Below are 24,849 nucleotides of genomic sequence, written 5' to 3' on the forward strand. Positions count from 1 at the left end.
AATGTCCCTTACCCTTACAAATGTTCTAGATCCCTACAACAAGGAAGCTACATGTACCACTTACCCATGTCTGATATTTGAAGACAACTTCGACACACTGGATGCCAAGCTGTGGGAACATGAAATCACTGCTGGAGGTGGCGGGGTGAGTCGGTCAATCTTGTAGTTTTAAATCACTCTATACTTTAGTGCACTTGCAATCCCAATAGGGCCAACGTTCCGAAAATATAGACGAAATAGGGGAAATATAAGATTAACTTCAATTTAGTTAAACATGTTGAATAAATAAAAAAAAACCCGTAAAGCTTGATCTAACAGATTTCCAATAATTAGACAATCAAATCTTATTTTATACATTTACAGACGCTCATGGGTGTAGCTAGGAATTTTCCCTCATTGGGGCCCGGGGGGGGGGGGCTTGACCTCTTTGGGGGCCCCTGCATTTTTCGTAATATTTAATAATTTCTTTAAAAAACACTCGTTTGGCCCTCCCCCCCTCAAGTTTGGGCCCGGGGGATTTTCAAATTCTTTCCCTAGCTACGCCACTGCAGACGCTTCTACAAAATAAATTCGCCCTACGCGAATCCACGTGTTAATTTGGGATGTCAGTAAGAGACTCTGCTTAGTCATTGGTTCTCCTGACTGATTCAGGCAACCCGTTCCATGCTCTAATGGCTTATGTAAAAAGAAGCTCTCAATGTGTACTTCCAACTTCCAGATTCCAGCTTCCTTAGACTATGAAAAAAAAAGTGTTAGTTAAAAGTAGGACTGGAAATAAATATGGACTAAAGATTAAATACGTTTAGATTTTTTTTGTCCAAATCTTGACCACTTGACCACGCCAGACTTGCCATATCATTAGAAAAGTTGTTTTATTATATAACTGTGCAATGCTATAATGTGCGAGATATCCCAAAATGTATTTAAGTTTAAAGATTAAATAGGTCAAATATTCAGCCAAGTCTGTTTAGACTTACTTATTGTGCACGACCAACCTTATATTATTAAGCTATTTTATGACTTATGACTTTACACTTGAAAAAAAAGTGACTTTAAGATAAAATGTACTTCAATGTATTATATTTTTAGAACTGGGAATTCCAATACTACACTAACAACAGATCCAACGCTTACGTCAAAGATGGGAAACTATTTATCAAGCCGGTATGTTGTTAGAACATGGTATAATATATGATGGACGTGATATAATATATGAACATGATATAAACACGTGAACATGATATAATATGATTTATAAGAGGATGTTCTAATTAATCATTAATAAATCAAGGATTCAATAGTTGTGTGTTGAATAAGAGCTATTAACTTGTGTGTTCAATAAGAGCTAATAACTTGTGTGTTCAATAAGAGCTAATAACTATTTCATTGTTTTAAACTCTCAGACTCTAACAATTGATCGTTTCGGACCAGACTTCTTAGAGCATGGAAACTTAAACCTATGGGGTAAGTTCAAGTCTACAGAAAAAAAAAAAAAAGAAGACAATACCTCCTTTATGCAACGCATAGAGCGATTGTTTGTCACTTAAAAAGTAAAGAATGTTCGATTAAAAAACAATGGAACATTTTCTTACACGCCCCTTTCTCCACGAGAAAGAATCCTGGTTGCATTTATAGATCTAGTAGTACTAGTACACTTTTTAATATTTCAATGATAAGCATTTAGATGTAGATTTAGAAGACTATGCGCAAAATCAATAATGTCTTACATTCGGAAATTCCCAAACGCGATTGTACTTTCAAGAAAGCGATAGTCCTATCAAAACCGATGTAGGATCTAGACCTAGATTTAGTCTCTAGCCAAATATAACATTTATTTATTTTTTACTTTAAAAAATTATATCTTTCAAACTAGAGTATTTCCCCATGTGGTTAACTAGCTAGTAATTCTTTTCTCATCGATATACATCAACTGTTAAATTTGTAGGACATTTTTTTAGCCGTTTTTGAGATCCGCGGTACGCGTCCAGGTGCCATGCATGCAGATGCATGAAGATTCCATGAAGTTCTGACTTCAATAGGAGCACAAGAGATTTCTCTCTTGGGCGCCTTCCTTGGCCTTACATGCGTCTGGACCCCTCACTCGACATGGCAGGTGTGATCCAAAAGATTGCTATGCATTTTATTAGGCCTCATGGTCCCAACACTTAAGGGCCACATTTCCTCGTTAGCAGAGTGGTTAGCACGAAGTCGAATTCTGGTCATCCCCTCCCCCCCCCCTTTTTTTTTTTGTTGTAAATTACAGTAAAATTCATCCAAATATCCTTCTCTCCCTTTTTCCAACTGATCCAGACGAGTGATAGGATCGAGGCGTATTGTGAAAGCCAAAAGCATGAAATAGCGCTAAACAAAAACAATTAGTAAAAATATTATTAATCGCACAGATTTATTGTTGTTGGTCTAGATCTATTACAAATTTAATTACACCCAAACTAATTGTTACAATTACACTTTGTATAAGCTTTTTTAAAATGTATTTTTTCATGTTTGATTTGTTAAATTGTAACTTTAGAATTCAGAGCGTACTTTGTTCAAATGTTTGGAGTGACTTTATGACTCGTACGATATTTTGTATAACAAGATTCATTTGTAAAACAAATTTTCTCATGGATTATTATTATTAATATCATTATTATTAATTTTAAGACATGGCCGTGTTTTTAGGCCCCCTCCCCCCCCCCCCCCAATTTCATACAAATATTACATTTTCTTCCACCATTAGGTGCCAACCCTACAGATACTTGCACCGGAAATCAGTTCTGGGGATGTGAGAGGCAGGGCATGCCAGGTCAGGTGATCAACCCCATCCAATCAGCTCGTCTGAGGAGTTCCAGATATTTCAACTTTAAATACGGTCGTTTGGAGGTTGAGGCTAAGATGCCGACTGGCGATTGGCTGTGGCCTGGTAAGTAGGTCATTACATAGAGGTCATCTTGCGGATGTTTCATCTCGAGAACACATAGAGAGAAACTAGAAACCCTAAGTCACGGTGTTTATCACAAATTAATGATCACAATGAACTAGAGTAACACCTTTAGTAAAAGCACTAAACTCTGCAAGATAAAAGACTAACAAGTAGATTTGCAATACTTCGCTCAAATTAACACAAAACCAGAGAGACTTAAAGACAAAAGGAAAATTCTTTTTCCATGTACTAGAAGAGATACATATAAGTACTCTTGAGTTCAAGAACTATTAGAACTATAAAATATAACGGATTGCCAGAAACACCTGTGAGTCAAAGTCTGTACTACGCACGACTAAGTTATACGTAACTTTCTTCATTTTTTGAGCGTATGTCATTGATTCGATTACTGACATGAACATTGGAGTGGGAAATTGAGTTAAAATGTCTTTTCGTCAGAGCTTTCCCGCCAGTTTTAAGGATACGGGTTAGGGTTAGGGTTGCTTGATCCTGCCTCAGAACTGCAAGACATTTGGGAATACACAAATCTAGCCTTAACAAGAATGTCATTGTTATCTTGCATTGTTACGTGTTGTATGGCTTCTTATCTGAGACTCTTATAGCAGTGTTCATGTATGATGATTTAATACTTGGAATCTAACTAGAAATAGATAAAAAGATTTGGTTTCACAATAACACTGTGTCCATCAGGGCCGACCTATGCGACCGCAGTGGGCCCCACACTTTCATAGGTTCCACGCTAACCCCTAGGTGTAAATTATTAAATTAAACCATTTTATAACTTATGACAGATTTTCCGCGGCCTACTGATTTACCAGGAGCTTCTGGAAATCTCCTTGCAAAATAAACGAAAAAGTCCGGAAATCTCCGGAAATTATTAAAATCTTTTGAAAACTCATAAAAATCTCCTGACATATATATACAAAAATTGTCCTTTTGGGGTGTTATTCAATATGGAAAACGCCAATCCTTTGCGCGAAAAAAAAAGGCATTATACAATACCCGTACTTGTGGAATCTGGTGAAAGAAGCTTCTCGCGCCTCATACTAATGAAGAATTACTTGAGGTCAACAATTCTCGAAGATAGATTGAAACATTTGGTAATTCTTGCTACTGAGCGTGATCTATGTAGGAAACAGAATTTTTTTTTGGATATAATGTATCGCTACACGCAAGGCTCCTAAAGTAATTATGTACGTAGTAAAGAATGAATAAAATGCAAAGACGAATTTATTTTCTAATACAAACTCTTAATTCTCACTTATTATCCGTTTCCCTACCAAAACTGGGCCCTGCGCAATCCGTTTTGCATAGGGCCCTGGTGTCCATCATTAAAAAGAACAATACTTTAAGTAAAGATTCTCTAAACTGCCAAAAACTTTCCAACAAAATAGAGCACAGTATACGAACCACGAAAAGGATAGCGAGACAGTAGCAAGACAAATTTCATATTGTATCAACTTAAAAAGGAAAATTTAAATTTGAAAAGCTTCGAGGCAAAATAAAACAACAAAACAAAACAAAACAAAACCCACATATGTTGGCTCAACGGCTCAACTGAGTACATCACTGGCGTAGCATGTGTAGGTGTAACAGGTTTTGGTCTTGTAATTGTATGTTGGCTGACTTCGACAGATTACTCAAAAGAAGTTTCCGTTTCTTGTACAGGTGTTTAAGATGCGTTTAAAGAACTAAGAACAAAACCCATAACTACACTGAGAACTAAGTCAAGACTGTTCAATACTTACTAGAAGTCTAATACGCAAAAGCCACAGTGGAGTCTCTGTCCGCAATACGATGTGGTCACCTTGACCTCCTAACACAAACTAAATTATATTGACATCAACTTGCTAAATCCCACTAACCGTGACGTCACTAAGTAAAGTAAATGTCGCGTTCAAAGTCCGTCAACTCTGGTGCATCTCTAAACTAAGTGCATAATAACTTGGGGGTAACATTAGTACACAAAGACTGTCTGTCTGTTTGTTCTCCATGTAGCAGATGTTATCTGTTAACATGAAGTGCGAGGTGTGGATGTAACAAATTAGAAGTGCAGAGACACCTTAATTTGAATGCAGCGAATACTACTTATACATTCCCATGATGCAACTCATCAAACTCAATGAAAGATCAAATTAGTCAATCAAGATCAATCCGAGTTCAAACTTTCCTTTACATTTCCGGTCCATGTAGCAATGTAATTATACTGGGCGCCTTCTGGTCATTCAACAGTAAGCAATGCTTACTTAAAGACCCATGTTGTAGACCTAGGCCACCTCTATCACATTAAGATCTACCACCTTCGTAACCTAACTTGTTGACGCTGCTGGATTTATCGAAAGTTGTTTTTAGCGGACTCCTAAAGGGAAAAGCTACTATTAGTTTTGAGAGGCTAGTCTGTCCTCCAGTTAAAATCTCAAAAACTAGAAAAGAAATTGAAAATCCGATCTTTCTATGCTCTGATGCACAATTTTTTATTTATTTTTAAAAGCTGAAATTTTAATTATTGAAATTAACTATGCAAGTAGTCTTTGAAACAAAATACACAATTTGACAACGTTCACTTTTAATATTTAAAAAAAAAAGGGAAACTATATTATTAATGGAGATTATTTTTCAGTTTACTTTTAACACATTTAGTCAGTTGTTTTCCTAAAAAAAAACGTTTTAAAAATGTGTATTACTACATTGAGTTATATATATATATGTAGAGAGAGAGAGAGAGAGAGAAGAGGGAGGAGGGAGATATAGTGTTTTAGCCCCCCCTCACCCTGGATCTGCCCTTGGTTCCTGCCAGTAAATATTTGATCCCTTACAAAAGTTGTCCATGTTTTCAATGCTTTGAAATATTATCATCTTCCCAATGTGTCCCCACTCTCCAGCTATCTGGTTGCTACCTCGATGGAACTCCTATGGAATCTGGCCCGCCTCTGGAGAGATTGACATCGTTGAAAGTAGAGGTAGGTGTCAAGCCACTGGCTGTATATATTTAGTTTTAATTCGTGTTTATTTAAATCAATGTTTCCATTTTGTGCTTGCCATGATTCGTACATTTGCATTCCAATGCTTCAACATCGTTATAGAAATTGCCGACTAAAAAGACTTTATGAAGCACAATTAAACGAATAACAAAGCTAATTGTCTTAAGAAATCAACTATTTATATATTTATATATTGGCCGGATACTTACAAGTGATAAGTCCAGTATGAGTAATGCCACTATTTATACTCTCCAGGTAATCTTCACTACAAGGACGATAAAGGCCAGCCGGCTGGACTCGAGTCTATGGGCAGCACTCTCCACTTCGGTCCATTTGTGGAAGCCAACCAGTGGCCCAAAGCTCACGCCTCAACGTAAGTAATAGCATCACAAGACTTGCGCAGCTACAGGAGAGGGACAGTTTTTTTTAACGGACGATGTTTATCATTCAAGCGGTTTTCCGAAATGTTAAAAAACTCTTGTTGTAAAGTAGATGTGTAAAGTGTCTGTGCTATTTGTGTAAAGTGTCTGTGGTATATGTGTAGTGTGTCTGAATAAATGTGTTAAGTGGAATGGGTTGCCTGAGCCAGCCAGGAAAACCAGTGACTTGGCAAAATTTAAGTCATTGATCAACAAGCATGACTAGATGCATGACGCGTAGGACGTAATCATCTTTTTTTTTTTAAGTAACGTCTATATTATACAAGATAAGTGTCTGTAGTATATGTGTAAAGTGTCTGTGCGATATGTGCAAGGTGTCCTGTGATATATATGTATGTCTTGGATCTATGCACTTTAAGTTACTTGGCTCACAAAACAAAATAGATTTGCTTTTAATGTGCACAGTACTAGCTTAAGAACGATATTAACTCTATTTACTTGAATAGCTTTAAATGTTTGTATCACTATTTACACAACTAACATAACAAAATTGTTTACACTATTTACACGGCAAATTTAACAACATTTTATCACTATTTACATGACTAATTTAGCACAGTTTGTATCACTATTTACACGACTATCTTAACAAATTTATTTTTCAATTTTTATACGACTAACTTAATTTTTTTTTCAGTATTTACATATTTCATATAACAAAGTTGTATCATTATTTACAAGTCTAACATAACAAAGTTAGTTACACTATTTACACGATCAATTTAACAAAATTTCTGTCACTATTTGCACAACTAAATTAGCACAGTTTGTATCCCAATATACACGACTAACTTTACAAATTACTCATTATTTCTATGAATTTGAATCATTTCAGAGTGGCTTCTTCTGGAACATTCGCTGACAGTTTCCACAAGTACCAATTGGACTGGGACGACAAGTCAATCAGGTGACGTCACACTCTTACATCATTACATGACGTATTTACTTTTGTCTTCTGGGCAAATACAAGGACATTTTATTAGCCTAAAGAAAAAAAAATATGAAAATTAATTCTATCAATTAAAAACGTTTTGTTCAAATAAGCTGAACTTGATTTAATGAATTAGCATTGAGATTAACAGAATTATAACACTTCTGATAGCCTTGAGGCATATAAAGTTGAGTGCTTTAATGGCTACTTATCTTATAAACAGTGCACTATATCTGTCAAACATTTATAATGAACAATGTTCACCAGATGTCAATTAAATTCAAACTTCAATGTGTATTCACAGAGGCGTCTCTATGGTTAGTGCAATCCGGTACGGTTAGCCAACGGTGTCACCTACAAACTCCTAGTCATCCCTTTAAAAGTTTTGGTTACTATTAAATGTTTAAAAGCTTGTTCGGGTATGTTGTAACCGGTCGTCGACTTGTAGTACCAAACAGCTGGTAGACAACTAAACCGTTGTAGGAGTAATATATCTGAACGAATATACTTCAAGTACATCGAATAACTTCTTTTTGCGAATATAGACAAATTCAACTTGTTATAAATGAAATAGATGAAATGATAGACTTAAGTCTCAACAGAATCTAACTCACTCCACTAACACAACCTTTCCGTCTCACGTCTCCCCTTACTAACACCAAATGACGACAATGCCACCTATGTTGCATCATTCACAACCAATCGCTAACCTCTTCTCACCGTCACCATAGAAACACAAACAAACACCATAACAGGGCATCAAGTTAATGTCCATTCTTGTAAAGAAAGTCTGCTGTTCTGTCAGCCCCTAGCGACACCACTGTAATCCACAGCTAAGCAGAAGGTCATATTATCTGTCCAGTATCCAAATCCACGCAGGACACGTTTTCTGCTCAGTATCTATAAACACACAGAGAGTCCTGTTTCCCGGCATCCTCATGACACTTTTTGAGCACAGGGGAAACATCAATTTCGGTTTCCTGTGCCCTGGCCTCATATCGGGATGCCCAGTGAAATAAAAAAGCTCAATGGAGACCAGACTTTTTTGGCCAGAATGGCCATATACATTTCCGACACGTTTATTATGGGCCTCATCAATGAAAAAAAAGTCTACTCTAATGGAAACGGTTCACTGCGGCATTTAGTTGCATTGTGGACCAAACTTTAAAATGGCTGGATAGTACTAAGTCACTGGCTGAATATGGCCAGCGTGCCGTAGTGACTATCTCACAATATGCCAAAGTTTTTAAACAATCTTTCTTTTTTTTCTGTGTCTGCACTTTTGTTTTAATATTTATCGAAATATAATCATGAATTCATGAACTGAAACAAAAAAAAGTTGTAGATCTTTAAGCTGAAGAATCTAGTCCTGGTATCTAAAGTCAACACGATTAACATTGTGTTTGTTTGTACTCTAAACGCAATGGTTCTTAATCATCCACAAACCTGACACATTGTATTCTAACCATTCTTATTCTTGTCCTTGGTTCTTGATGGTTCTCAGATTTACCGTGGATGGGACAGAGATATTGAATGTGACACCTCCACAAGGTGGAATGTGGGAATTCGGAGATTTCGAGAAAACTGGTCTAAGCAAATGGGACAATCCCTGGGCAGCTGGTGGACATATGGCTCCATTCGATCAGGAGGTAGGTCAAAATATATCTTTTTTTTTTACTTTAGCTCATTAGTAATCGTAGATACTGTTTTTTTTAGCGGCCCCCGAAAAGAGAATAGACGCTATTAGTTTTGTGTGGTCTGTCTGTCCGTCCGTCCGTCCCGTTTAGATCTCGTAAACTAGAAAAGATAGTGAAAATTCGACATCATAATATTTTAGACCATTCAAAGTTTTGATGCAACCGCTACTTTTTCTTTTCTAAAATAAAAAAAATAATTTTTAAAATCAATTATGTAAGCAGTTTTTTCATAAAAATACACCACTTTTACAACTATTCACTATTAATAGTAACAAACATGGGAGGCTATTTTGTAAGGGATATTACTATTTAACATATTTATGCTAATGGTTTTAGATTTAAAAGAAAAATAATTTTTTACAATTGTATTGCTAAGTTAAGTACTGTCATACTACTACATTTAAAAAAAAAATTATTTAGTATGCATATAAGTGGAACATAATTTTAAAAATCAATTATTAAGTAGTTTTTCATATTATCGCGTAAACTGTAGTGCTACATCATGACCATGAAACACTTAACTAAATGATTTTTTTTCTTGAGGTTTTAAATGAGATATTGACCCTTTACATAACAATTAGATCAATTAGATAATTATTATAGGACATCAGTTAGGCCAAGTTTACATCTAACTTCACCTTCACTTTTACCCATCCCTTGGCCTTCTGGACCCTTTTGGCACCACACAAGATCTGTCAACCTTCTTTCTCCATTCTTCTCTGTCGTTTGTCTTTGATAGAATTTTATTCTGATTTTGTTTTTGTGTTTCCACACCAATTGTCTTTGTAACCTTGTCTGGAGAGAACTTCACTCTAACATTTTGTTTCTAAACACAAGTTATCGTGAAATACTTCAAAACAAATTAATTATTAGGCAAAAGACTAATTCATTGGTTAAACAAACTTCAATAGACTGACAACTAGATAAATAAACAAATCCTATACTCTTAAGCTAAACAATTCTTGTATGTATCCTATACTCTTAACGCGAGCAATTCTTGTATGTATGTATGTATGTATATATATTTATATATACATTTTATCTCGAAAATGGCTCTAACGATTTTCTTTAAAATTGCAAGGTACTTGCATATTAGTGAGAAAAAAATTCTCAACACATTGGCTACATCTTGAAAACTCGAGGTCGACCATTATATCGGTTTGAAAATGTCTCATTATCAAAAAAATTAATTTTCATTACGCTGCCGCCTCTTTTGGTTTAACCATAGACCTCTGTAAAACGGTCATGTTCCAGAAGTCACCCAATAAAATCTATTCAGCCCCAAAGATCAGCGCGAATAGGCATCCCTTAACGTGGTAGACAACTTCATATATCTGGGAAACATATTATCAAATGACGCATTGCTTTAAAGGGAGGTTGATATGTCATCAGGGATAGTCGTGCTTTTGGACGCTTCCAAGCGAGAAAGTGGCGAAATAAATCGCTCCGCCTGCCTACAAAAATCATTGTCTACCAAACAGTGGTTCGCTCAACTCTTTGTGGATCTGTGACATGGGTACTTTCTAGAAAGCAACTAAGACTTCTTGAACGCCTTCAACAAAGATATTTGCACACCATTATAGACATACGGTGGCAAGACCGCACTACAAACAGCGATATTCTTGCGAAATGGTATGAACTTCTTATAGTCCGACAGTCACGCTGGGCAGGGCACTTATTCAGTATGGGGACGAACATATGCCAAAGGCAATCTTTTTTTTTTTACTGAGCTAAAAGGTGATTTGGCCGCAGTTTGGCGTAACAAGGACGCTTCTTTAGAATACTAACGCGATGTTTTTAAGTCTCTTAATCTTAGTCTCTATTTTACTTTGTTACAAGGCGCACGCTTACATAACGTAGAGGTTTTGTAACACTTGATGCTTTGTACTTAAGCCATAATGAATATATTTATTGCAATATTAAATGTCAAAAAGTAACTATTTTAGAAGTTACACCGCAAAGACTTTCTTCCAAGCCAATAATAGCCCAATAGTGTTACGCAAAAGATGCAATGTAAAACGTTACGACGTTAGCTGTGGCTTTCTATACTGTTTGGGGGACTTAAGAGACTTTCTATTCTAATCACCATGTACAATTACATTGAGAACTGACAAAACAAAAAAGCAACTCTTCGGATCGATAGTCTTACTCGATCGTTCATTTTCGTCATTACAAAAATATTCCCAAAATGACTTCGGGTATATATCCTTCCTTAACAAATTATTCATCTGAGCGAGGCTCGGTCAAGGGTACTAAATAAATAAATAGATAGATAGATAGATAGATAGATAGATAGATAGATAGATAGATAGATAGATAGATAGATAGATAGATAGATAGATAGATAGATAGATAGATAGATAGATAGATAGATGATACAAGCATACGAAGGTAGGCCAAAAAGAAAAGTTAATCCAATGAGCTGTTTTAAGAACACATTACTGGGCATGTAGGAGCGTGCATTGAAAAAGACTAACGCCTTAAACATGTACTTTTTATACCGCATGCTTTAAGTTTACAACAAATCTAAACAAAACCTGCAAGCCTTTACAAACAATAACAGAGCCAACAGGAGAAAGATCGTGTATACATAAAGCACGTACATTTAACATGACCTTGTTTTCTGTTGGATAAAAACTGAAAGGAGGAACAGCATTTCCTTGGGATGAGGACTGATAGAACAGTATGAAATAAAGAGAGGAAAAATTAACAATTGTCTACATGACCTAACTGAATGGAATGAAGAATGAATAAATAGACCTACATGACCTAACTGAATGGAATGAAGAATGAATAAATAGACCTACACGACCTAACTGAATGGAATGAAGAATAAATAAATAGACCTACACGACCTAACTGAATGGAATGAAGAATGAATAAATAGACCTACAAGACCTAACTGAATGGAATGAAGAATGAATAAATAGACCTACAAGACCTAACTGAGTGGAAGGAGAATAAATAAATAGACCTACATGACCTAATTGAGTGGAATGAAGAATGAATAAATAGACCTACAAGACCTAACTGAGTGGAAGGAGAATAAATAAATAGACCTACATGACCTAATTGAGTGGAATGAAGAATGAATAAATAGACCTACAAGACCTAACTGAGTGGAAGGAGAATAAATAAATAGACCTACATGACCTAATTGAGTGGAATGAAGAATGAATAAATAGACCTACAAGACCTAACTGTCTGAGTGGGATAAAGGATGAATAAATAGACATTTATGACCTGATTGAGTGGAATGAAGAATAAATAAACAGACCTATATGATCTATATGAGTAGAATGAAGAATGAATAAATAGACCTATATGACCTAATTGAGTGAAATGAAGAATAAATAAATAGACCTACATGACCTAACTGAGTAGAATGAAGAATGAATAAATAGACCTACATGGCCTAACTGTCTGAGTAGAATGAAGAATGAATAAATAGACCTACATGACCTAACTATCTGAGTAGAATGAAGAATGAATAAATAGACCTACATGGCCTAACTGTCTGAGTAGAATGAAGAATGAATAAATAGACCTATATGCCCTAACTGAGTGGAAGAAATAATGGATAAAAAGACCTATGTGATCTGAGTGAGAGGAGTCCAAATAGGTAGGCCTATACATACAAACATATATAACTTAACTTGCACAAGAAAAGGAAAAAAACAAAGGAAATTTAATTGTATTGTAATTAATTTTTTTTTTAATTACTCTTCTAGAATGCATCTTTCTTGCTCTAGACTCTAGAGCGTTTTGGTCAAAACATTTTTCTGGACTTGTCGGTGGGAGGGGAAGGAGAAGAGTTCCGGTTCGCCTAACGAGCTCGGCCAACACAGCCCAGCTTGAGTCAGGATTCATACGCTAACCCCATCTATGTAGGTAGCCAAGTGGCTTATGCAACTCAACCTAAAGAACACATCATCAACAAAAAGTGACTTTAAACATTAAATGTGCAGAGTCTACAGACCAAAACCTATGAACATTTTCTATAGCACCGTTTGTTTCCTATTATATTCTAAAGGAACTATTTGTTTGTTTAAAGCTACAGATCTATAACTTATTCTCATATTCTAAAGGAACTATTAGTCTGTTTAAAGCTACAGATCTATAACTTATTCTCATATTCTAAAGGAACTATTTGTCTGTTTAAAGCTACAGATCTATAACTTATTCTCGTATTCTAAAGGAACTATTTGTCTGTTTAAAGCTACAGATCTATAACTTATTCTCGTATTCTAAAGGAACTATTTGTCTGTTTAAAGCTACAGATCTATAACTTATTCTCATATTCTAAAGGAACTATTTGTTTGTTTAAAGCTACAGATCTATAACTTATTCTCATATTCTAAAGGAACTATTTGTCTGTTTAAAGCTACAGATCTATAACTTATTCTCATATTCTAAAGGAACTATTTGTCTGTTTAAAGCTACAGATCTATAACTTATTCTCATATTCTAAAGGAACTATTTGTTTGTTTAAAGCTACAGATCTATAACTTATTCTCATATTCTAAAGGAACTATTTGTCTGTTTAAAGCTACAGATCTATAACTTATTCTCATATTCTAAAGGAACTATTTGTCTGTTTAAAGCTACAGATCTATAACTTATTCTCATATTCTAAAGGAACTATTAGTCTGTTTAAAGCTACAGATCTATAACTTATTCTCATATTCTAAAGGAACTATTTGTTTGTTTAAAGCTACAGATCTATAACTTATTCTCATATTCTAAAGGAACTATTTGTCTGTTTAAAGCTACAGATCTATAACTTATTCTCATATTCTAAAGGAACTATTTGTCTGTTTAAAGCTACAGATCTATAACTTATTCTCATATTCTAAAGGAACTATTTGTCTGTTTAAAGCTACAGATCTATAACTTATTCTTATATTCTAAAGGAACTATTTGTCTGTTTAAAGCTACAGATCTATAACTTATTCTCATATTCTAAAGGAACTATTTGTCTGTTTAAAGCTACAGATCTATAACTTATTCTTATATTCTAAAGGAACTATTTGTCTGTTTAAAGCTACAGATCTATAACTTATTCTCATATTCTAAAGGAACTATTTGTCTGTTTAAAGCTACAGATCTATAACTTATTCTCATATTCTAAAGGAACTATTTGTCTGTTTAAAGCTACAGATCTATAACTTATTCTTATATTCTAAAGGAACTATTTGTCTGTTTAAAGCTACAGATCTATAACTTATTCTCATATTCTAAAGGAACTATTTGTCTGTTTAAAGCTACAGATCTATAACTTATTCTTATATTCTAAAGGAACTATTTGTCTGTTTAAAGCTACAGATCTATAACTTATTCTCATATTCTAAAGGAACTATTTGTCTGTTTAAAGCTACAGATCTATAACTTATTCTCATATTCTAAAGGAACTATTTGTCTGTTTAAAGCTACAGATCTATAACTTATTCTCATATTCTAAAGGAACTATTTGTCTGTTTAAAGAATAACACTATAGCATCTCCTGATAGTATAAAGGAGCTATTGTCTCTTTAAATATAAGTTTTATTAGAAATCGTCCAGATATTCTAAAACTCTATTGTTCCTATTGTTTATGTTAGGTCTAGAAATGTTCTATCATCACATGACCAATGACGTAAATGTCAAAAGACACACGGAATGTTATCGTTGCATGATGATCGTATTTGGAGAGATATATATAATGCATGATAATACGGATGCAGTTTTAGCCCTCCACCAACACATTAAATCGCCAAATATGAGATATGACAAGGAACATGAAACTCCCAACCAGGATGATCCGATAGGTAGAGCCACACAAAGGGCTCAACATGTCAGAGATAATGTGCTACAAATATTCGAATCAATGTCTAAAAGTAGATTAGTTGCAAGCATTTCAAAGAAAACAATGTTCTCTTGCTATTTGTGATAGTCCCATTTAAAGGGAGCTTCGACCGAGATTCTTTTGATGCTGTCAGGATATATTTGTAGAATGATTGTTAATGTCGACATGACCTAATGCTCTTTATTTGTTTCGTAAGGAAATACAGAAAGTTACTTCATACTTTCACTAAACACGTGATCTCCAAAGATAAACTAATAATTGCGTCAATTAGGAATTTACACGATAAAAAAATCGAATATATAAAACAGAAAGTAAGGCGTATGTATGTATATATGTATGTTCCGCATAGAAATCAAAACCGTTTGACCAATCTTGATAAAACTTGGCATAAATGTTCCTTAGATCAAAGCGGAACCTAGTGTATGTTTAATGTCCCTCCCACAACTGGAAAGTCCTACAAATAAAAAGAAACACTAAATTTATTTCTATTAAAAAAAAAAGATACTTTTAAAAAAATCGGACAAAATCCAGTTTTTACAGTATCTTATATTTGATATGAATATGTCGGCTAAACGGGTAAAGCCATTGTCACATTCTACTTTTTTTTTGTGACAAAATCTAAAAAATCTGAAGGGATCATTCGCAATGCTAGACATAGATCGAAATCCAATGCACTAGATCAGGGGTCGGCAACCTTTTGATTCAGAAGAGCCAAAAATTACAATTTACAATATTTCCACTTTTCTAAAGAGCCACATGATTTTTTTTTCATAAGAAAAATATCCATTTATCTTTATATAAATAGTGTTTTACACAACAAATTATACATTATATATATATATATATATATATATATATATATGGTATTATTAGATGATTATTAGATGATTACTTATTAATTCAGTATAAATATTAAACATTCACATACAACACTAGCCTGTACTTCAATAGCAAACAATTGAGCAAAAAAATTCAGTGGTAACTATGACTTTGTATTGTTTTGGAAAGTTTGGATGAATTTGGCTCATAACTTGTTTTTAGTTTCAAACACGACTCCTACTTGACTTTTAATTATATTCATGCAAGAGAACGCTTGTTCGCACGAATATACCGATCCGACGTTAATCAGTCTTCCAAATGCCAACTTTTTCACTTGACTGTAGCAGTCTGGAAGACTATTCCATGCGTCGAATATAAGTGCCTCATCTCGCGGCATTTTTTCCAAAGCAGTCCACTTTTGTTGCGTTACAAACATTTCTGGACCTTCAACTCTTAAAACTTGATTTTCAGACAACTACACAAAGCTTTACTTTTTAAATCGATCAATTGCATGTCTAGAGATCCAGTATCAATTCCAAATGGCTCAATGTGGATTTCGGTACTATTAGTGTTAAGATTTTTTTTTATAAATGCTACAACCGTTGTGTTTGTTTTGAAGTGTTCAAATCTGTCAATAAATTCATCTTTAATTTTGACCGCTCTGAATAATTTCTGCAAAAAGAATACATTTTTTCTTCAAAATAAACGAATTCTACCAAAACATAGGCTGGGTTTCCTTGCAACTATTTGTTGTTCTCTAATTCAGGATGATTAATGCCTTTATCATTTAGGAATGTATTTAATTCATTCAAGCACAAAGCAAAACGTTTCAACACCTTTCCTTTAGAGAGCCATTGAACGTTATTGTAAAGAAGGAGGTCGGGATACTGAGTCTCCATTTCGTTAAGAATTCTTTAAACTGACGACGATAGAGTGCTTTTGATAAGATGATGTTATTAATCTTGATTACCAAAATCATGACCTCAAATATTTTGGTTGGAATTGTTTGGACACAAAGCGCTACTAGGTGTATTATGTAGTGAAACGTAAGAATTTAGAGGTTTATTTTGCTCCAAAGAATCGTAGTTGCGCCTCAATTTTTTTCCTGTCATACTTCTGGCTCCATCAGTTGCTATTGAAACGATTTTATTTATATTGATTATATTGTCTTTAATATATTTTTGCACGACATTAGCTGTATCTTCTCCTCTAGTTTGTCACGACATTAGCTGTATCTTCTCCTCTAGTTTGTCACGACATTAGCTGTATCTTCTCCTCTAGTTTGTCACGACATTAGCTGTATCTTCTCCTCTAGTTTGTCACGACATTAGCTGTATCTTCTCCTCTAGTTTGTCACGACATTAGCTGTATCTTCTCCTCTAGTTTGTCACGACATTAGCTGTATCTTCTCCTCTAGTTTGTCACGACATTAGCTGTATCTTCTCCTCTAGTTTGTCACGAGACCGGTAGCAATCTTAAAAGTTCTTTTTTTGGACCTTGGGAAGACATATACCTGACAAAAAGGGCAACTTGTGCCGTTTCTTTTTGTATCAAGACTCATATATATATATATATATCAAGTGATGAGGCAGAAGAAAGTTGAATATCTTTCACCTGCAAACATGTTACATTTCAAAACTTGGGGACGGGTGCGCTGAAAAACGAATACAAGTGGCTGAGAGATAGAATAGAATCAGAATGATTTTTAAATTGTTTTTTTTTTTCGATAAAATAAATAATATTTGCGCATGGAACTAAAGAGCCGCAGCTTAATATCCAAAGAGCCGCATGCGGCTCGCGAGCCGCAGGTTGCCGACCCCTGCACTAGATCAGTAATACCCAAACTTATACCCACAGGCCGCGGATCATATCCGGCTAGTTATTAGATAATTAAAAAACAAACCCACACGCCAATCAAAACGTTTTTTATTCCGTAAAGTGGGTACATCTAAAAGTTCACTATTTATAGATTTTTCGTCATAAATGAGAATCTGTAATAGTGATGATAACATACTAAATGGTTTCTTAAACTAATAAGAGTTAATTACCTAGTTGGCATGTTTAAAAAATTAATTTATATGACGAGGGCCTTGGGTTAGTTTAAAACCGGCACTGATTTAGAGAATAACTCTTTCTGTTTTCCAGTTTTACATTATCATGAACGTTGCTGTCGGCGGTGTTGGCTTTTTCCCAGACAACTTTGTCAACTCGCCCTACCCCAAGCCATGGAATGACCACACTGGACATGCAGCTACAGCTTTCTGGAATGCCAGGTGATATGTCATCTCATTTAGAGTTCCCCTTTTTTTTTGACAAGCATGAACACGTTATTGAACTTTTAATCATGACTTTAATTTATTGTTAACATGAATATTTTGTATAGCTTGTAAATATAAAACTTAAAAACGTTTTTAAAAGTATTCCCATAAAACGCTCACGAAAAGAATGACTTTCACTGAGAAAGTCGTTGTGGAGATCAGCCTTAGACAAAGTGATTTAATATTGAGACCAAAAGTGTTCATTTCACCTATTTCATTTGTTCACGGGTCGTTTGCGTGATCAAAAGAACCATCAACTTACTTTCCCCAATAAATGTTAGCAACCTAGCTCAGCTGAGTAAACTTGTACAAGTGACCCAAATGTACACTATCACAAGAGATTCGAACTTGAACGATTCACTTTGGAAGCCAGGTGTTTTCGCGTGGCCATCACATTCCTAAAAAAAAAAGAATCCCTTCTAGAGATAGCGATGGAAGGATAGTTCCCACCTGTCTCAAATACAGGACCCGACTGGTAGGACTTGTAGGAACCTCTCTTCTGCTCCGTTGCCTTTAAGGTGAAACGCTTCAATGTTTCTGTTTCTTGTATGTCTACAGGAATAGCTGGCTGCCAACTTGGAACCTGGACAAAGACAACGGCGAGGGCGCTGCCATGCAAGTCAACTACATAAAAGTTTGGAAAATGGGGCCCACCCCACCTTAAATGTGTCCTTCCACCCATTTCCTACACCCAGTGTCGAGTTGCTGACAAGATGCTAAGAAATATGTAGCCGCCAGACCATCTCGTCACAATGTTGCTCTAGCAAGTGTTTTGATTGTTTGTTTCGTCATCGAGATCCAGTATTTGAAGCTGTGTTCTTTTATGCTCATCTTATTCGTTTTTGTTTTTTTTAAATTAAGTTTTTTAACTGGTTAATTTTATTTTGTGCATGATTATGATTTTGTGCTGTCTTTGTCTTGTTGTTTTCTTAATATCATGGCTGCTAGTAAAATCTTGTACAACCTTAGATCCCCCCCCCCCCTTTTTTTTTTTAGACTGAGGGAAAACTTTGACTTTGAGAAAAGTTACGATTTGTTGATGCAGTTGGTTTTTACGTTCAGTTAGTTTGGCTGCTAAATTTGGTTCAAAACGAGGCTGAAATTCGCTAACTCTTCATACACATAAGAAAAAGGTTTTTGTTCTTAAAATCTTTATGACAGCGCAGTTCCTTAGATAATCCTTGTCGCGGCGTTATGTTGAACCTAGTCAGTGTGTTCCTAAACATCATAAATAGTCATCTTTCTGGAATCATCTTATTGTTAACCATCTCTTCGAAATGTTGGATTCATTACATCAAATAAAAATGTCAAAAACAAAATTTTAATTTTTTTTTTCTTTTTTTAGTTACGTTTATTTTGGTTCTGATTTCTTGAATGTTTAGAATTCTGCTTGAGTAATCAAAGAACTTGCAATGTCAAGATGTACTTAGATGAATACAATTTGAGACAAAGGAAAAGACAGGCAGCATTGCTTTCTGAAAACAAATGTGTTGGAAACACAAGAATGCTCTTACCAAAAGTCTTACCCTCGACAATGTACATGTGTGTGTATGTAGAGGGAAGAATGTCAATGAAGAAGACATACTTCGTAACGAAATTGAAAACTAATTTTGTTCTTTCCGAACTGTATTGTTGTAACCCTGTGACAAGTTATTGCCTGAGCTAGACTGTATGAAAGAGGGTTGGAAGCCAAGAGATGTTACTTTGACCAGTGAGACAGACAAAAGTGTCTGAAAATCATTACTCATATTAATAGCAGCTCCACAAATAGAAATATCGCCATAGTTTTTGTGAGGTCTTAAAATGTTCATGTTTCAGTCGACAATACGTTGTTCAATTTAAACTAAATGATTCTTTGTAATTTTACTACCATACACAATTAAGACAAGAACATGGCTTGAATATCCTTGCCCGTGGGAAAATCCGGTTGTGGCTGCCTCTGAGCTTGTGCAATAACACAAACTCTCTCTTTGTAATCTTGTTTTATTATAGATTAAATTATTAAACCAATATGATGTTGATGTATTTGACGACGTAGAAAACAATGTTAAAACAGAACATGCCATTTCTTCCCGCCAATTGGGTCACATCGAAGCCTCAGTCTCTATCGACGAGGTCATGTCTTTTTCTAAATCATAATAAGAGCATCTGCATGACACTCATTTTCCTACACCCCCCCCCCCCAAAAAAAAAAAAACATAACAAGAAAAACATAAAAAATACTTTTTAGAAAAATGCAAAGCTTATACGAAGTGTACTTGTATCAATTAGTTTAGATCAGTCATGTAATTAAATTTGTAATAGTAACAATAAATCTGTGCGATTAAAAATATTTATATCAATTGTTTTTGTTTAGCGCTATTTCATGCTTTTTACCTTTTTCAATACGCTACGATACTTTCACTTGTCTGGACTAGTTGGGAAAATGGGGGGGGGGGGAAGAAAGGGAGGTCTTGGTGGATTTTACTATAATTGGTTTTTAAAAGCATTTACCAAAAAAAAAAAAAGGAACGACCTGAATTCGAATTCGTGGTTCACGCCTCCTCAGGCCGACATGCTAACCACTCTGCCAGTGACTAGTCAGAGGAGATTGTATAGTTATGTATTGTTCGTTTCAATTTAAAGCGGCGTCCTATAAAAGGGACTGATTCAGCTTATACACCCATTTCAGACAAGTACAATTTCTTTCCCTTGTTCGAGATACCAAACAAATTAATTAATTACAGATAGTTAATTAACTAATTGGTTATTATTTTGTAATGATTCTTGTGTTTTCAGGTAAACGAAATAATTATGCTTGATCTGAGATTGGATGTACAAACCTTTTACTAGACAGACACAGTTAACATAAGCTTTGTAATACAAATAACCTACGTTGTGTTTTATCTTCTAGTGTTACAGTTTCTGTAACCTTGTAGCTGTTTTTTACATGTTGAGAGGCTATAATAAAACGCTTCATCATCGAGAACTCCTAGACTGACGTCACACTTGGGATCAATGATGTTCACACTTTCTGATCAAAGTAGAACCATGCAACGTCAAGGAAAATAAATCAAACAGAACGAAGACAAAAGATTGGAGGATTGATGCCCCTTTTTTTTTTGTTTCCTTTGGATCGTATCAGAAGCTGTCTGTATTTGTCATGTCGATTAAGAGAACAAGGTGAAATGAGATCGAAGAATTGATTCTATGTCAGATTTCTGTCACTGTGCTAGAGATCTTACTTTCTGTTTTCTTTACGGAAGAGGTGATGACACAACAAAGTGTCACCAGAGTGTCATAAAATTTAGTTGACAGGAAATTAATTACAAGAATAATGTGTAGATTAATCTCGTAGCAGCCATGGCGACCAGGGGCCTATTGCTCCCATGCTATTAGAGGAACATGAAAAAAACTAGAACAGACGCAACATAGAGATGAGATGTTTATAACAAAGGAACATGTGAGTAAAACATTTCCTCAAACACTTAGAAACACTTTTGGACAGAAAACTAAAAATTAAAGTAGCAATAATACATACATCATTGAACCGTAACTAACAAATACATTACCGGTACTTAATAAAATAGAAGACACAAAGATAACGGCACTTTTCTTGTTCTCTATGCTAGGACAAATTCATACACGCTCCTTCTTCCTTAGAGCTATTAGTGCAAAGAAAGGGCTGCCTGAATTAGTCAGGAAAACAAATGACAAAAGTAGAGTTTTTAAATCTCCAATCAAAATGCACAACAAGATTGACATATACCCGAAGAACGGATTTTCCTTAGTGATAGAAACGTCTGTAAATTATAAGATAAGATAAGATAATTGACCATAAAAAGGACGAAAAAAAAACATTGAAAAAAACTGTGTTGACAAACAACTTCAATGTTAAATTTTTTAACAAAATTTTCTTGAACATCCTAATGATCCCATGAGTTAATGATGTGTTAATGATGTGTTAATGATGTGTTTCCTTTGTTGTTTTTTCTCTCTCCTAAGAAAAACATCCACACGTTTGAGTTACGTCTAAATGAAACAAATAAAGCTTAGATATAAGAGCACTGGTCTCTTCTATTATAGATTTGTAAAATACCACTCACAATCAAATTGATCACGAGATCTCTTAAACTGTTGCACGTATCCGCATGACATTTCGTGCACATGTTTCTTTTACCTCCTATACGCTCACTAAGAACCCGATTCGACATGTGTGACGACTGCTATTCGCAAAAAATCGCAAGCTTTCTATCAAATCTTTGTATTTTATTTTTGGTATTTACTAAGAAAGCATTTTAAAAGATAGAACACATTCCGTATTTTTAAAGCAATTTTTTTCTTTTTCCCTAAATCTATTTATTTTTAATATCCCTTATGTTATTTCCACATCCTTTTAGACGCGAGCTAAATTAAAAAAACAAACAACCAATCCTAATAGCATTAATAAGATAGACCTTGTAAAATGTTTTACATGTTTCCAATGTTCCTTCAGAGTTGAAGATATATAATTACTTCCTAGTCCAAACCTCCCGCAGGACAACGGGGGATGGGAGCGGGCAGGGTTTGAACCCGGGACCATCGATAAATCCAGCGTGCAAACCGCACGACCAGGCAGCCAACCTAGAGAGAGAAAGGAAAGGTACCTGTAATACTGTAAAAAAAAATCTTAATAGCATTGAAAATGCAGATCTTTTGTCATTTCGCTACATTCACAAGTGGTGAGTTAAACGATTACAATCAATAAAACCAATTTGACATTTCTTTTTATTTAGAGAACAAAATACCAAAATAAATGTAGAAACTGGAACGGGAATGTGGCATTCAATTGCTTTTTTTCCCCCTTTAGGCCTGAAATTGTTGGCAACTACAAATGTATGTGGTGACTAATACCGAACATTGCTTCCATTAAGATTAAAGGGTGCAAAGGGCGGTTAAGGTCAAATTATAATATAGATTGAATTGAGAAGCCGACGAAAAGTCATAGAGTAGATAAGTGAAAGTGCTACTAGAAATGACGAGCCCAAAGTATGAGTGCGTGTATATGTCGAGAGCCTATTTCCAAATCAAGTCAAGTCAAAAGTCTATGTTGGAGAAATTACGAAGCGCAGGTAAAAAAAAAAAAAAAATGGGGGTTCCAGAGAGCGAAAGAGAAAGAGAGAGAAAGAGAGCGAGAGAGAGAGAGAGAAAGAGAAAGAGTGCACTGGCCGTAAATTTCATTGTAGCAGTTACACTAATTCACGGGCTAAAAAGTAATGCTAGATTGATCGTTAAAATGTGGCCCGTTTATTACAATAAAAAAAACAGAAGGGCGTGTAATTAACAATATAAAGCCTGAGAACAAATCAAAGGGCGTAGCCTGTGTGTACTGCTAGTAAATTAAAGACGTTACATACGTGTATCTATGTATCATCAATCTTCATGCGTGTTAATCAGTGACTTACGCTCTGAGATTTTCATTTTTGATTGAAAAACTAGAAATAGCTTGATTTTTTGAATCTTTAATGTACAGAATAAAGGAAAGATTGATAAGCTATTATTTTTAAAGGTGTATGATACTTTTTATGCAAACAATGAAATAATGGTCACTGCGCCGGCTGACCATTGTACCATAAGGTTGTCACCTTTGACCTGGGTCAACATTGGCTTAAAAGTGGGTGTTCTTGTTGGTGTTGTTAAAGCGGAGGAACCTGAGTCAAAGTAAGAAGAACTGGTAAACCTGAAGACTTGGACTGTGTAGGCCTATGTAGTTGTCTAGTTTTCCTTTGACATTCATCATCCTCCTCAAATTCACAACACTATTATCAAGAAAAGAAAAAAGAAAAGAAAGAAAAAGAAGAATGAAAACAATATGCTTTGATTAAAAATCAGGTTTCCGTAGTGTAGTGGTCATCACATCTGCCTAACACGCAGAAGGTCCTGGGTTCGAAACCCAGCGGAAACATTCTTTTTTTTATTTTTTATATAAAATTTTATGTACACTTTCAAAAAGGACTGTAAGGGGAGATTATTGCTGTGCAAACAAAAAACAGTAAAACTATTTTGGCCTCGTCTGGAAGTTATCATTTTCCTTGGTGAGCACATTGACTTTTTACAAAGCTCAGATGAACTCACTCTGTCTGTCTAGTAAAAAGTTTAAACATGATTTTTCTCTCATTTCCCATTCTTGGATCAAGTTGATACTTTGAGAAATTGTTCATTGTACCTGACAATAAATAAATAAATAGAAAAGATTCATCAATTAGTTAATTAATTGTGATTAATTATTTTGTTTGATATCGAAATAAGAGGGATAAATGCTACTTAATGAGAAATGTGGATGTACATATGGATTTAATCCCCTTATTTCGTTTGGACCCTTTTTTCCCCTCCCACTTGCCATTCTCGGATCAAGTTGAAATTTTGCTTTAATCATTCATAGTCGATGACAATACACGAATTAATCCAAAAATTTACCAATTAGTTAATCAATTAGTACTAATTTGTGTTTCATATAGCAGAAAGAGAACTAAATCTTGCCATTTTTAGATAAATAACAGTAATTAGCGGCTCTCTCCCTAGGATAAGCTTTCCTTTTTTTTTTTTTTTTTAAAGTAAGCTTTTTTTCTATTGCTTCTTTTTCTTCAGTTATAACCAGGACCAGGCCGACGTTGTCCTAGGTGTGAGGCATTGAAATTATTTAAATCTATTATACAGGGGTGGACTGGATATCAAAACCGGCCCGGGCATTTCTAAACCATCCGGCCCTAAAATTGTATATTATATGATGGACATCCAGTTCTAGGTCTACCTGTTCTCAAAATCATTATGTTAAATTTGATAATGTATCGATAGCTGTACACATGCTTACAGTGAACACTATGTCCATATAAGGAATAAAGGCTTCATGTTGCTT

The 24,849-nt window shown here is 34.9% G+C and overlaps 1 protein-coding gene and 1 non-coding gene across 4 annotated transcripts in view; both read left to right on the top strand.

The window, feature by feature from the left end:
* Positions 1-19,294, top strand: part of LOC106054252 (beta-1,3-glucan-binding protein-like) — a 48,675-nt gene extending 29,381 nt beyond the window's left edge. For 2 of the 3 annotated variants that reach the window (XM_056005081.1, XM_056005080.1), the window contains exons 8-17: positions 30-145; positions 1,090-1,164; positions 1,404-1,464; positions 2,741-2,923; positions 5,827-5,904; positions 6,181-6,298; positions 7,201-7,272; positions 8,801-8,945; positions 17,803-17,930; positions 18,534-19,294. In XM_056005081.1, the coding sequence (XP_055861056.1) occupies positions 30-145; positions 1,090-1,164; positions 1,404-1,464; positions 2,741-2,923; positions 5,827-5,904; positions 6,181-6,298; positions 7,201-7,272; positions 8,801-8,945; positions 17,803-17,930; positions 18,534-18,639 (1,082 nt within the window). In that variant the 3' untranslated portion in view covers positions 18,640-19,294. 3 annotated transcript variants of the gene reach the window in all.
* A 4,531-nt stretch (positions 19,295-23,825) lies between these two features.
* Trnav-aac (transfer RNA valine (anticodon AAC)) lies at positions 23,826-23,898 on the top strand. The gene has a single exon. It is a non-coding gene; the product is annotated as a tRNA-Val (tRNA).
* Positions 23,899-24,849: the final 951 nt, after the last annotated feature.

This window comes from Biomphalaria glabrata, chromosome 12 (genome assembly GCF_947242115.1).
Source record: "Biomphalaria glabrata chromosome 12, xgBioGlab47.1, whole genome shotgun sequence".
NCBI classification, from domain to species: Eukaryota; Metazoa; Mollusca; class Gastropoda; family Planorbidae; genus Biomphalaria; species Biomphalaria glabrata.